This window comes from Chamaea fasciata, unplaced genomic scaffold (genome assembly GCF_029207755.1).
Source record: "Chamaea fasciata isolate MVZ Bird 193981 ecotype frontalis unplaced genomic scaffold, bChaFas1.0.hap1 SCAF_4, whole genome shotgun sequence".
Classification (NCBI taxonomy): domain Eukaryota; kingdom Metazoa; phylum Chordata; class Aves; order Passeriformes; family Sylviidae; genus Chamaea; species Chamaea fasciata.
Genome location: NW_027094089.1, coordinates 72,637,873 through 72,651,377, shown reverse-complemented (window position 1 = coordinate 72,651,377; position 13,505 = coordinate 72,637,873). Strand labels below are relative to the sequence as shown.

Sequence of the window (13,505 nt, the reverse complement as noted above, 5' to 3'; positions counted from 1 at the left end):
CCAGCTTTTGTTTTTCATGACAGTAAACGCTCTGTTCACAGATGGTCTGAAAAATGATACATTTGGCTCCTTGCAATTATCTCCTCCTTTCAATTTAACCTTTATTCCTATTGACATTATAAAAACATGAATAATCTCACAAACTATTTCCTTCAACTTTAATGAACTAAAGGTAAAAATTCCAAAAGCCATTTTATGTGATTTTCTCTTTTTATCTGTACATTGTCACAGCGTGTATTTTAACCTTTTCTTTGTGGTAGGGCACACTGAGCATTTTAAGCATCTGAAAGCTTCCTTTGAATAGTTCTTGAAAAGACTGTGAACATTATGCAATAAATATCTGCTGTACTCTTCGTATTGATGGTAGAGCAAGTTATAAGTGTAGAAGAAGTGTCATTAAGGAAATCAAGACCTAGGGATCATTTGAAATGCAGAAAAACATCAATAGATAAAAATTGCTTATCTCCTCCCAGAAAGTTAAGTGATGTCGCAGGAGTACAGACAGATGTATAAATGCAAAGAAATATCAGCTGCAGTGTTGCCATTCTTGTCACTTTTCAGAGGAGATAATTCAAACATTATTGAAGTGAAAAAAAGATGTCTAAGATGTACTAAAGATTTGCCAATATAATTGCTAAGGGTTGTTCAGAAAGGCTTTTCTTCTTTGTCAGTTTTTCCCTATAGTTTTTTATGTAAGTCAAAGGAAAAAATCTGCTGTCACATTGTACATTTGTCATGGTATTCAGAAACCTAAAAAAACAATTGGCAGCAACAGCCTTTGAAATTCAGGATCTGCTCCTTCCTACAGATACATCTGTAAACAAAAGCACAAGATTTGTGTGGTTCTGTCTAGAGCTTCACCAGAAAAATTGGGCTTGTGGGTTTACCCATGGATGCACACACGAACACTTCTTGTGTGCAAACAGACATGATTTTGAAGATGTATACAAGTGGTTTTGGTTATGACATTAACCAAACGTTTTCTCTCTTTCTGGTGCTGAAAGAAGAATAGGACAGGATGATCTCATATAGCTGCTGGGTTTTAGCTTACAAAAATGCACGGTATTTGGTTATTTTACTTTAAGATGCTACTGATTTTTAGTAATAAATTGTGTAACTCATTGCGGGGAGTATATTTTCAGTGTTTAGCAACTTTAAAAAATTTCTTTTTCAAGAGTGAGATTGATGTGCTCTCCTGAGAGAATATTTCTATTAAAAACCAGAAATCTTAAGAATGTGTGATAATTATAGCTATAGCAGCAACCCTGTTTTTAAGGACTTTTGAAGGGCATATCTTCAAATTTGCAAATTTCTTGAGCTTAAAGGAATATTTTCATTCTTTGTGGTAGTCATGTTTTAAGCATATAATCTCATAGATTATAATAATTCTCAGAGCAACCCTAGTGTTATTACAATGAGGTAAAATACTATCTTGATCTTGAAGGTGTTCTTTAGCCACTTACCTTTCTCTTCCATCCATTAACTAAAATTATTTCACTGGACTGATGTATTTTTAGACTTCTGGATTTAGTCCAAGTTAACTGCATAAACTTGACATGACTGCTTCATCTCAATGCTGTGTTCTTTAAATTTCTCTGGTTAGAAAAAGCCTTTCTAAATCAAGGATCATTTAAAAATAGTTTACCAACCTTTCTCTTAAATGTTTTGCAGAAATTAAACGCAGTCACTAGGTCTCTATCTATGTTACACTATTATACATCAGCTGGTCCATGTGAATCCCTGGGATTTACCTTACTAAAACCATAATCCCCTGACTTGATTTGATAGTTAGATTGTATGTGTGGCAGAGGCTTTAGGCAGAAGAATCAAATACATACTTGGAATTATTTCTGACGTGGGTGGTTGCAACAGGGATTTTCAGTGGCATATTTCTTAGAACAAAATGATTTCATATGTTCCAAGGACCAGTGAAAGTGAAATAAAATGCCTGAAATGCATCAGACTCTGGATTGCTACTGGTTCTTAGCAGTCAGTTTTGATGCTGAATTAGTTTGTAACCCTTTGTGGAACAAACTCAAAGCCTGGCAGAGTGAATTATTAGGTGTTCCTCTCTTACAAACTGAGGTAGCCAAAAGACTAAATGTTGCAGTTAGTGCTCTTAAGCCTCAGAATGCTCATACAAAAACCCACAGAACGGTTTAGGTTGGGAAAGAAGTCTAAGATCATTTGATAATAATTGAAAAAAAAAAAAAGGGAAGGACTGTATTATTGAGCAAATATGCTGTATTTTACACAGCGAATGTGATCACATCACCTTCATCCTTTTTTCATCACAGTTCATATGGTTTCCTTTTCCAGCTCTGCCATTCTTTGACTGACTAATGTATGACAGCCCAATATCATAAATAAAGAAATGGAGGAGGGCAGGATCACTGGCAGTTTAGATTTCTTACCAACACTAAAACACTCACTTTCTGGCATCTTTCTGTGAAAATGTGTGAAACCCATTTACTTGCTTGAGAGCGTATGACCAATAAGGATGGGAATCTATAAACACTCATGCAAACTTTCTTAGGTATGTTGAGGTAAAAAAAAAAATAGAATTCCTTTTTTGGGGGCTTCTTGACCATTGGGAAGCCTTTTCTTTTGTGCTGCATAGGTTGGAGAGGCTTTTTCAGTTTAATTTAGTGGATGAAAAGTGCTGTGCTTCAAGCCTGGGGTTTATGTTTGTTCTTTATGCAGGTCAGAAAGCAGCACTGGTGTTTGCTAAGGTGTCAGGATTCAAGCCAGGCTGAGTGGTGAAGCTGGCCTACAACTCTGGGATGTTGAGAGATCAGTTTTGATTATTTGTCATGTGCTTGATGGGCCCTGAATGTTCTCCTTCCACATCCCTGGGACTCTGTGGGGCTTGCTGGGATCTCCCCAAAGTCTGAAGTACAATTTTCTCCTATTGCTCTGTGCTAACACACCTTCAGTGTGAGACTTCAGGGTAGTTCATTGATCAGTCAATCAGTCTTATCAAATCAGTCGCTGAAATGAAGTTTTTTGCTTTGAGGTTTGAGAAACCTCATGACTCTGAAAAACTTGCACCAGTTCTTGTGAACGGACTTCTCTTTGTGTAGATAAGCCCTTAAAAGTGAATATTATTATTATTATTATTATTATTATTATTATTCCATCAAAACTTTGGACAAGTTAATTACTATGGTCAGGAATCATGTGCTGTTTTATTAATCTCAGACTAATCTTAGAATGATTTGGTTTGGAAGGAACCCTAATGACATCTCGTTCCAGCCCCCTGCCATGGGCAGGGTCACCTCTTGGATGCAGAAATACTGTAACTGGAGTGAGAGTTTTTGACATCTTAGCTGAAACAGAAAAGAACGTGTGCATGTTTAATTTCTTTAAAGTAGATGGTCCAGAATTTACCATGATACAAATGTTCCTCTGGAGCGAGGTGGATTTTAAAGGTGCATTTCTGTAATTTATCTCTCTATCCAGTACATATTTTTTTAAAATCTTTTGTGATAGTGGAAGCTATAAAAGTATTAGATTTTAAATAAGGTATTTAATGTGGAGATTTATGTCTATTCAGCACCTATATTTTTAATCTTAGGTAATAGAGGAAGCTATAAAAATACCAGGTTTTTATTGAAGTGTACAAAAGAAAACACGTGAAGGTGAGACTGGATTTTTTGTGTAACACAATCTGAAGACAAGTACATGAACAGAGTGATTAAATAATACTGAAAGAAGTAATTCATTGTAACTAGCAATGCTGTCAGGTTAACTTTGTGTTTGACAGCCTGTGGTAGAAGTTCTGCATCACCATTATGTGAAGATACTATTTGTGGAACCGGTACATATTAATTTCAACAGATAATGGTGAAAAACATTACTTGAAAGTAGCACTCACTGAGGCAGCTGCCCACTTAGATGATTAATAATTAGAAATACTGCTGGTATTTCAAAGATTGAAAGATTGCTTCCTTCAGGAGAGGAACAGATATTTACCATGGAGTGTTTCAGGTTGTTTCACCATGAGGTCTGGATGTGAGCAGGTCCATCCAGAATCCCAATTAAATTATTTGTCAGTGTACACATCCAGATTTGTAGAGGTGTGGAGGGAGCTGGGGAGCTCAGCCTGAAGCAGAGGAGGCTTGGGGGGCCTTCTGGCTCTGCACAACTCCCTGATAGGAGGGGGCAGCTGTGCTCACCTCAGTCCTTCTCTCACACAAATGGAGATCTCCATTTATTTGTTCAACACATCAACATTAAGTACAGAGAACATGGATCTGGGTGAACATGTTGCTCATTCTCTGCAACAAGCGATTTACTGCTTAAAAATTTATGAAATTCTAAGGACCATACGGGTTTGCTAAAGTGATCTCTGGAGGCTTTCATTTTCTTCCCTCTTTTTATTTTTTTTTTGTAGCTCACTGAAAACTGTCTCTGTAGGCTTCTCTCTCTTTTCCTCCAAGCTTACTGAACTTCTTTTCCTTAATGTTACCTTGGTAAAGACTTTGCTGCTTTAATATATAATTTTCATTGTGACTTTCATTGCTGCAATTAAGTGGCTAATTGAACAGTTTATAATGTCTGTTCCTAATTGCTTCTGCAGTAGGTTAACTGTGAATGGCATAGAAAATTAACACACAAAATGTTGCCTGTGTTACCTTTTGCAGAGAAAAGCCTCAGAGATTTTCTTTATTTTTCTCTTTACGGGCAAATGAAACTGCTTAAAATGTTCAATATTAAACTTTCTTTGATATTGAATCTTAGATGCCATCTACAGTGGAATATGCCGTAGTTTAAAAATGCTCATGAAATGTAGGTGTAGGTAGAAAATACATTTGGGGGTTGGGGTGTAACCTGCAGTAAAGTATGTGAGACTGCAGTTAAACACTTCCTGTCTTGCTTATCTTGCCAAAAATACAGAGCAGCAGTTCGGACTTTCTGGATTGTCTGTTGTAAGAATAGTGCAAAACTAATACAAGCCTCTAGAAAACTCTCAAATGGGTTTATCAGAGAATAAATAGAAGTTTAATCTGCCTGTGCTATTTATAATAAAACATGGGCTTTTGAGCAGCTTTTATATGCCAAAAAAATAGTAAAGTACTGGTCATATGGGAGGGTGTACCCAGCTGTTCCTGGACTCTGCACTGAGTAGAAAGGAGAGCAGCACAGTGCAAGAGGAAATCTGACAGACACTTAGAAAAATGCACACTTCTCAAGTCTATCTTCAGAGTTACCATTTTTAAAAAGACATTCAGGGGTTTAGTGTAATGATTTCATTATTATTAAAATTATAATAAATCATTTTAGCATATGGATTTTATTTTTGATAAAAGAGAAGCAATTATATGAATGTAGGGAAAAAGTTTCTTATTTGTTATTTAAAAAAAAAAAAAAAAACAAAAACAAACTAAAAAATTGTCCATGGAACCATAAAAGATGAGTGGGGAAATGCTGCATCTGGAAAATCTTACTTCTCAGGCAACTGGGTCTATAAATGTGTTTTCTATATATATTCCCATATTATTGCCATCCCAGTGGTAAAAACCCCCAAATTTATTTGAACTGTTGATTAGTAGAGCCTGTACAATGCTGGTCTTGTGAAGGAAGATTTCTTGTGCTGACCTTTTTCTCCTCCCCTTGTTCTTTACTAGTTCTGAAATTTATCTGTTTCGCTTTTCTAAATCATACAGACTTTTTAAATCTGCTTAATTACAGGCCTAGCTTTGGTCTGGTCCGTTTCCTTGCTGTAAATTTCTTCCATTCTGAAAAAAAATCCTTCTTTGTTTTTTGTTTTTAAATTCACTTTATTTCTTGATACACTTAATTTTATTTCTTCCACACCAAAGGAAGGCCTTGAAAGTTAATTGTACAGGCAATTTTTCTTCACCTTTCTAAAGCTGTGTGCTGACCCCAGAAGATGGCTGTATATGATGAGCAAGGCTGTGTTGCACTGACACTGCAGAATTTCTTTGGTCTAGACGTTCATATTTCACTGTCTGTCAGGCGCCTTTCCTTTTATTGGACATAAATATCCTGTAGGCCTTCAGTTTACCCAAGTCACCTCTATTGTATTTTAATTTTTTTTTTTTTTAAATATTCCCCACTGACTCCAGCGTGGGTTTGTTTGTGTTTGCAGGGTTCAACAACTCGGAGCGCACGTGTGACAAGGAGTTCATCATCCGCAGGGCCGCCACCAACCGTGTCCTCAACGTCCTGCGCCACTGGGTCTCCAAACACTCACAGGTATCCCCCCTCAAACACACAGGGGTCAATATTTCACACTGTTTGTGCCACAGGCAGCCTGGCCCAACTGCTCTGCCTGTCTTAAAGTACTTACATTTTCATGCAGAAGTTCAGTAATTTATTTATTTGCGGTGAATTGCGCATGGGAAAACACGTCCACGGGCCTGGCAGGACTGTGGGTCTGGTTTGTGGTGGCAAAATGGTGGTGGCAGAGATGGGAGGGGAAGAAATCCAAGTGGTTTGTGCAATATTGTAGATAAAAGTATCCTTGAGGGTGGCAGGTGGGAAACATGCTGGGAGAATCTGACATGGTTGCAGAAGAGTATTGAAAATTATGGAGGGAAGGGGAAGGGAGGGGAAGGGAAGGAAAAAAGAGAGATAGAAGAGGGAGGGAGGGAAGGAGGGAGGGAGGGAGGGAGGGAGGAAGGAAGGACGGAAGGAAGGACGGAAGGAAGGACGGAAGGAAGGACGGAAGGAAGGAAGGAAGGAAGGAAGGAAGGAAGGAAGGAAGGAAGGAAGGAAGGAAGGAAGGAAGGAAGGAAGGAAGGAAGGAAGGAAGGAAGGAAGGAAGGAAGGAAGGAAGGAAGGTAGGTTGGTTTTTGTACAGCTTGTGCAGATGGTGCATCATGGCACTTAAAGGCTACTTTGTCACTTCATGCTGCTAATAAAGGATACTTCATCTCAAAAGCTAACTGCAGCAATGTCAAACTCTCTCATGTGAAATCAATTCCTTTTTTCCCATGTAAAGGGTCTAATTTTCATGGAGGCTAAATTTGCTAGAGAATTAACTCATTAAGAGATGTAAGTGGGAAAATTGGTTTGTTTGGAAAGCTGAACAGCCCAGAAGAGATAACTGCAATCTCTCTTGGTATCACGGGAATGATTAATCATTTCAAGTTACTGCAAGCAGCCTGTGTACACCAAGTTTTGACTCCCTGTTAAATTAAAGTTAGAATCAAGCAAATATTGAGCTGTAACAGAAGTGGCAGCAGACTGTTGTTACAGTTTTTGTGTTACTCTAGGGGCTTATTGTGTTCCAGTTCATATTAAATATCTTCTATGACATGAGTTGATCCTCCATGCTAATTAAAATTTATGTGATTGTGGAAATGGGGAAACTTTTATCTGCATTAGGCAATGTCTACAAGTAGTTTCACTGAACTCTTTTGCAGCTGCTTTTGCATCATGTCTACAATCGGTATTGTAAAAATACCAATAAAAATACGAAGAGGACAAAGATAATGAGTAATAGTTCATTGTGCATTTTCAAAGTGGAAGCTGTTACCTGCACTCCCTGGTCTCTCACTGCCATTTATTTTTTTCCATGGCAAAGGTGTCAGATTTTAATTCTTTAGCTCTCCTAGTCCATTGTTCTTCCGATATAGCAAATAATTTAAAATGCAAGATCTTTGACATGAAAAGTAAGAAATGCTACAGCAGCAGAGTATATAATCAGCCTTTTGTGTTGTTTACTTGTGAGACTAAGGAGAGAGAAAGGACAGGCCTGAGCAAACGAGAAAAGACTGATTAAAAAATATGGGACAGGACTACTTTAAGGAGGACTAGTGAAGAGTTACTGTCTGGCCAAACAATGTGAAATGTTGGCAGTAAAGATGTAGAGTCCTGGGTGAGCAGTAGCTCCAAGCTTATTTTGCAGTAACAACACAAACTGCAGATCCTGAGCCACCAGTGTCTGGTGAGGAAATCCTTATTCAATTTCCAAAATGACAAAACAATTCTTTAAGAACAACAGAACTGCCAGAAATTTTTGTATGTTTTAAGGTATTTGCATTGTTCTCTGGATACTCAGCAACCTTGGTTGAGACATCCTTCATCCTTCACCTCAGCCAAGAGTAGGTTTGATTCTCAAAAGAAGGGGCAGGTTTTATTCTAAAACAACTTAAAAAAAAAAAAACAAATCCCCCAAAAACCCCAGCTTGCAAAATAAGTGAAAATATGTGGATGTTTGAAAAGATAAAAGTGCAATTTTGATATTGTTTTCCCTCTACCTGGCTTTGCATTTGGTTTTGCTGCAAAAACTCCCAGCACCAAATAGCAATTTCTCTCTGTCCAGAGACTGTTCTCCTTGCAGTGTCCTGAAATCTTCGTGGTCATCAGCAGCCCACACCACTACTAAAGGTGACCAACCACAACCCTCTTTTTTTTGGGCAAAACGCCATTTCTTCATCACTGGCTGCAAAGAGAATCAAAGTCAATAGATGTGTAAAGTGTGTATTTCTCTGTCAGCTGTGAGATGGTGCTACAGACTTGCTTTAGTGCTGCAGCTTGTGAGCAATTCTGCAGCACAACCAGCTCTGTCTTGGTGCTCTCTGACTCACCAGTGCCTAAATTGTTGTCCCAATGCCTTGTGCACTGGAGCAAGACTCACACACAGCCATCTGTTCCAGGGCTCTGGCACATATCATCCCACTTCACTATTCCCTACCCTCCCTGCCTCCCTCTGGAACCCTTTGGCTGGCTCAGCCTGCTGCTCTCCTGAGTGTAAGAGCATGGGTCAGGGTTAGTGCATGAACCGAGGGATGCAGGAATTATCCAAACAAATGGTTCAGGTCCTCGTGTTTGCTCACTTTGCTCTAGAAAATCCTTGGCTGGGGTTTGGAAGGTCTGTGCTGGACTATGGAATCAATTAGCTTCCACTGTCTTGCAGCTGTGTCTAAACCATACTTGGGGATGGTTTAGCATTGCTATATTTTTTTTTCAATTTATTTAAGCATGGTCAGCATTTAATATGTAGAATTGCTTGTGAGCAGAAAACAGAATCATTAAAATTAACAAATCAGCCTATTCAGTGAGGATGGGCTTTCATAAAGTGGTTTTGTTATCTTGAAATCATGCTAAACAATTCTTTAATTAATTGCTCTTAATACTTGGGCCATACACTGTAGAAGCCTCACTTAAATTTCAAGTAAATATACACATGGTAATGCCAGACCTGCAACCCTTTGTGGAGGGCACAAGGAGCTAATAAATGTCCTGAGGAGCTGTCAAGACACAGATAAAAGTTTGTGAACAAGCCATCCCCAGGTGAAGTGACACATACCTCTCTGTTTTTTTCACTCTGAGCAAGAGCAGCCAAGCCTGTGCTGCTCATCACCCCAAACCAGCACAGTATGAAAGGTAGCTTTAGGTATTCCAGATTGTTTTGTTTACTTTTCTGTTCTTTTTATTCCATACCCCTCTTCTTTTCTTTCATTCAGACACCTGCCAGGCAGCAAAGCTTTCTTTTTGCCCTAAATAAGAGCAGAATGCTCGTGTTTACAGTTTGTTTTTGAAATGTGACTGTGAGGAGCAGAGCAGGATTCTCCTGTTGTAAACAATGAACACACAAATGACGAGGCAGAGGATCACAGGGAGCAGGATCCTTGGTGGGGACAGAAAGGGCTCACCAGGATAAAACTCCCACTGGCTCCTGCATACGTGGAAAAATAGGAAGGCAAAAGGAGGCCAGAGAAAGAAAGTCTCAGTATGACTTCGATTATCCAAGCGAGGCCTTGCAGCCTTGTTTTATTTAACAATATTTCCTTGCCTTTTATCTAAACACTTGTGTTGCAAAGTGAAGCTCTTTCTGCTCCTGTGGCAAACAGATCTATGTGGAGCTTGTCCAAGGAGGAAGCTTTCACATCTGGCCTCTCCAGTCGTCCCAGCTCTGAGTGACAGCTGAGGGCTTGTTCCCACTGCCTTCTCTGAAGATCTCAGCTGGAACAGTTCTCTCAGAGCCTCTTGGCTGCCAGACAGTGTCTGTGAGTTACGGAGGGACCAGAAGGCCTAGGGGAGAGGACCATGGCTTGAGTTTTGAGAATATAGGTCATGATGTGTGCCCAATGCCTGCCCAGCTCCAGATGTGACAGTATCTATTGCAGCTTGTGCTCTTGGCCATCCCTACGGAGCTGTGGCAGGCTTCCAGCAGGAGGATTGCCACAGGGAGTTAGTGACAGCACTTGGGGATTGGGGAGAACACCTGGAGACAGAGGGTTGTCCAAGAAAAGATTATTTCAGTTAGTTAAAAATAGCATTAGGTCACATAAGTTGGCCAATTCCATTTCTTTCCATTTCACTAGAATAAAAAAATAGATAGAAAATCCTTTAAATGAGCCCCACTTAGCTCATAGTAAATGACATAAAGTAATGAATAAGATGTCTGGTGAGTTTATATAAGGTTATTTGTAGAAATATGAACAAACTACACATAAGCCACACTTAGCAAGATACACTGTATTTTGACTACACTGCAAATTGACCTCTAGGACCTGTGGCCCCTGCCTTGAAACAGCTTGTTTCTTAAAGTAAACCAGGCTTGTATCAAGTTCAGGGATGAGTTTTCCTGAAAGCCAGTTATAATTCCATTTATCTCTGTCTTCCACCTGTGTCAATGTTTTGTTGCATGTGAATTTACACAGATTTTGCTCGACACAATTGTGTGTGGTAGGTGAAGTGTTTTTGTGCTTCAAAATGAAAGTAGAGGACTGCAACACTGGAGTAACTTCACTTAACTCTGATAGTGTTTGATCTGCTGTGCACAAGATTAAGACTCATCTGCTGCCATTGAAATAATTACCTGCTTTCTTTTTTGGCATGAGAACAGATACATGGAAATTGTCAGGCAATCCCCATCTACTTACAAATACTCCAAATTCCTTGCAAAAAGTCTTCCAGTTCATTTTTTCCCCCTCCTGCCTCTTTCTTCCCTCCCTCCTCTCCTTGTGTAGTTCTTCTCACTGGCCTGCTCAAACATAAATCATGTTCCCATGTTTTAGCTCTATTTTACTTGTCTGGATTGTTCAGTGTTCCCTCAATAATTCTAAACATTGCACATTGTTTAGATGCAGAATGTTTCCTCTTACTGAGGAACATCTAAAGAAAGGGAAAAGTTTCTGGGGCTTCACTGAGCTCATGTCAAATCTTGAAAATACATTCTCTGTATAGACTGCTAACAGTAAATCCACTGTTTTTAGTTTTAAAAGGCATCTTAGCATGGTAAATTTTTTTTCCTTGCTTTCTGCTGCCTGTGCTGCACTCTCTTTTCTTCTGGACAGTGATTCCAAATCTGAGTAATACCCACAAATCTTTAGGCTACTGTAGACTCTAAAATATATTAGAGGTATGTGACCCTCTCATGGAGAACTGAACCACTGCCAGATTGAATGTGCCTGCTGGAAAATTGAAGGATTCTTGTCTGACCAACTGTATTCCTTCTCTGATATGCAAATTAGAACTAGAAGTCAAAAAAGTGGTGTAAAATTATGTAGAGAGCTGTGATACACAAAAATCTAGGGCCATAAATAGCTACCTGTAGATCTAAGTGTCCTATAGTATGTACTGATAAATATTTGTATGTGACACCCATAATACAGATAGAGATAATCTGTATGTATGTAGAGTTATGTGGTTATTTTAAAATTATACTTAGAATTGGTTGCTAAGTATTTTTGTGTTTGTATCAGATTTATGTCAACATTTCTCCACAGAAGTTCAGTACCTGTACATGTTTAAATGCAATATTTACCCTATTTTTTCATACATTGCTCATCACACTGGAATCTCAGTACTGCTTAGATAATGACCTTCAGTAGAAAAAGAGATTAGTTCATTTTTCTTCTGATTCCCACCATTTTTCATAGGGTTTTTTTCCTCATCACACTATGAGAAACAGATGACATTGCTTTAAAAAAGAAAACTATAAATTTGAGTTTCCCCAGTAATTCCAGCACTATCTTATGGAGATTACTCAGTAAAACAAGTTTTAATGTTAATGACCAAATCATTAATTCCCATTATTATGAGAATTAGCATGCAAACATGCAAAACTGGAATGCTTTGGTTTGGCTGAATCTGATAATTAGAAGTTTTCCCATCCTATTTGCAAATGAAAGAACTAAAATCCTAGAGATTTTTGATCATAGGTTTGATTTCAATAAAACAAGACACCTTGAAAATGTCTTGCAGTGAAAAGAATCAACCAGTTGTGGTTTGAAAGCTGTGCTTGGAGATAAAGTCCTGACCATGATGATGTGATCTGCCCAAGGATTTTACCCAGGCAGGCTGAATGAGGATGGGGGATGTATCACTTCCTGGACACCTGTTCTACCCATTTGGGATATTTTTGTAGCACAGGTTGCAGAGATACCCGTCCTCTTTCAAGCAGTGTCTGCCACTGAGGTGTGCAGGACAAACTCTGACATTAATTACACTGGTTGGTTAGGCTTGTGCAGACTCAAGGTTTCTTCTTTTGCTAGGTTTTGATAGTTTCATATCTCAAATTCTTTTCTTTTCGAAATCACTGGAGTGCACAGTGCTGTCATGTAGTTTAGTTACATTCCTCGTGTTTTCTCTAATTAGTCCCATTTCCATACCCCAAATATCTGAAAAGGTTCTCTTGTCTTTCCTTGCAAACAGGCTAAAACAGCTTCTAAGGAAGGCATTTCAGAGCACAGCTCTACAAAATGTGTTTTAGAAACCAAACAGAGTGCCATGCCCAGAAATAATTTTTGCTTGGCTTTGAGCTGAATGTTTGATACCCCATCCAAAGCTTAATGCTGCAGCTTCCTATTCTTCAACACCCTCAAATACAGATAAACTTCTCCAGAAAAATAAGACACAGATATTAATCAGTTCAAGAGTATTATTTAGCTGAGGCCCAGGGGAGGGGACTCTGAGGGAGTGAAGAGGAGGTGCTGGAACAGGAGGGAAATGCCCAGGGTAGGTAATTTCTGAGCTCTGTCATTGGGGCAATAACTTTTCTCAAAAATGCAGTAAGGGTGGCTGTGGCACGTCCTGTGGTGAGCATTCATTCCCCTCATGGTCTGAACTGTTCCCTCTCATATCCAAATGTGGTTCCACCTGTCTGGGTGGCTGTGGGAGGCCTCTGATGCTCCCACAGGTGTGCTCACCTGAGCTGGGTTCACCTGGGCTGTGCTCACCCAAGGTCTGGCTCTACTACTCCCAAAGGCACACATCTCCAGACCCCCTGACCACTGGAGGGGCTGTGGGGGTTCTTTGGGAATGAAACACGATGCTCTTGTGCCGAGGTGCCAAATATTCCCCATTTCTAGTAACGTTGTGCCTCCTGTTGCCATGGAAACAAGAGGGAGCTCTGCACACACATGGTCCTGCTTGCAAGTAGCTGTGGGTTATCAGGGAAGATCTGTGATGCACCAGGCAGCTGAAGGGTTCGGATTTAGTTTTCCTATCAAAATGCTAGCTTTGAGCTAAATACAAGAATTTTTGGAGTCTACCGGAAGACTTGCCTGTAAATTCCCACCTCA

The 13,505-nt window shown here is 39.3% G+C and overlaps 1 protein-coding gene across 1 annotated transcript in view; it reads left to right on the top strand.

Annotated features, from left to right (window-relative positions):
• Window positions 1–13,505, top strand: part of RASGRF2 (Ras protein specific guanine nucleotide releasing factor 2) — a 114,660-nt gene that overhangs the window by 82,711 nt on the left and 18,444 nt on the right. Inside the window, exon 18 of the mRNA XM_066181959.1 lies at window positions 6,116–6,222. Coding sequence (XP_066038056.1) covers window positions 6,116–6,222 — 107 coding nt within the window. The remainder of the gene's footprint in view (window positions 1–6,115; window positions 6,223–13,505) is intronic.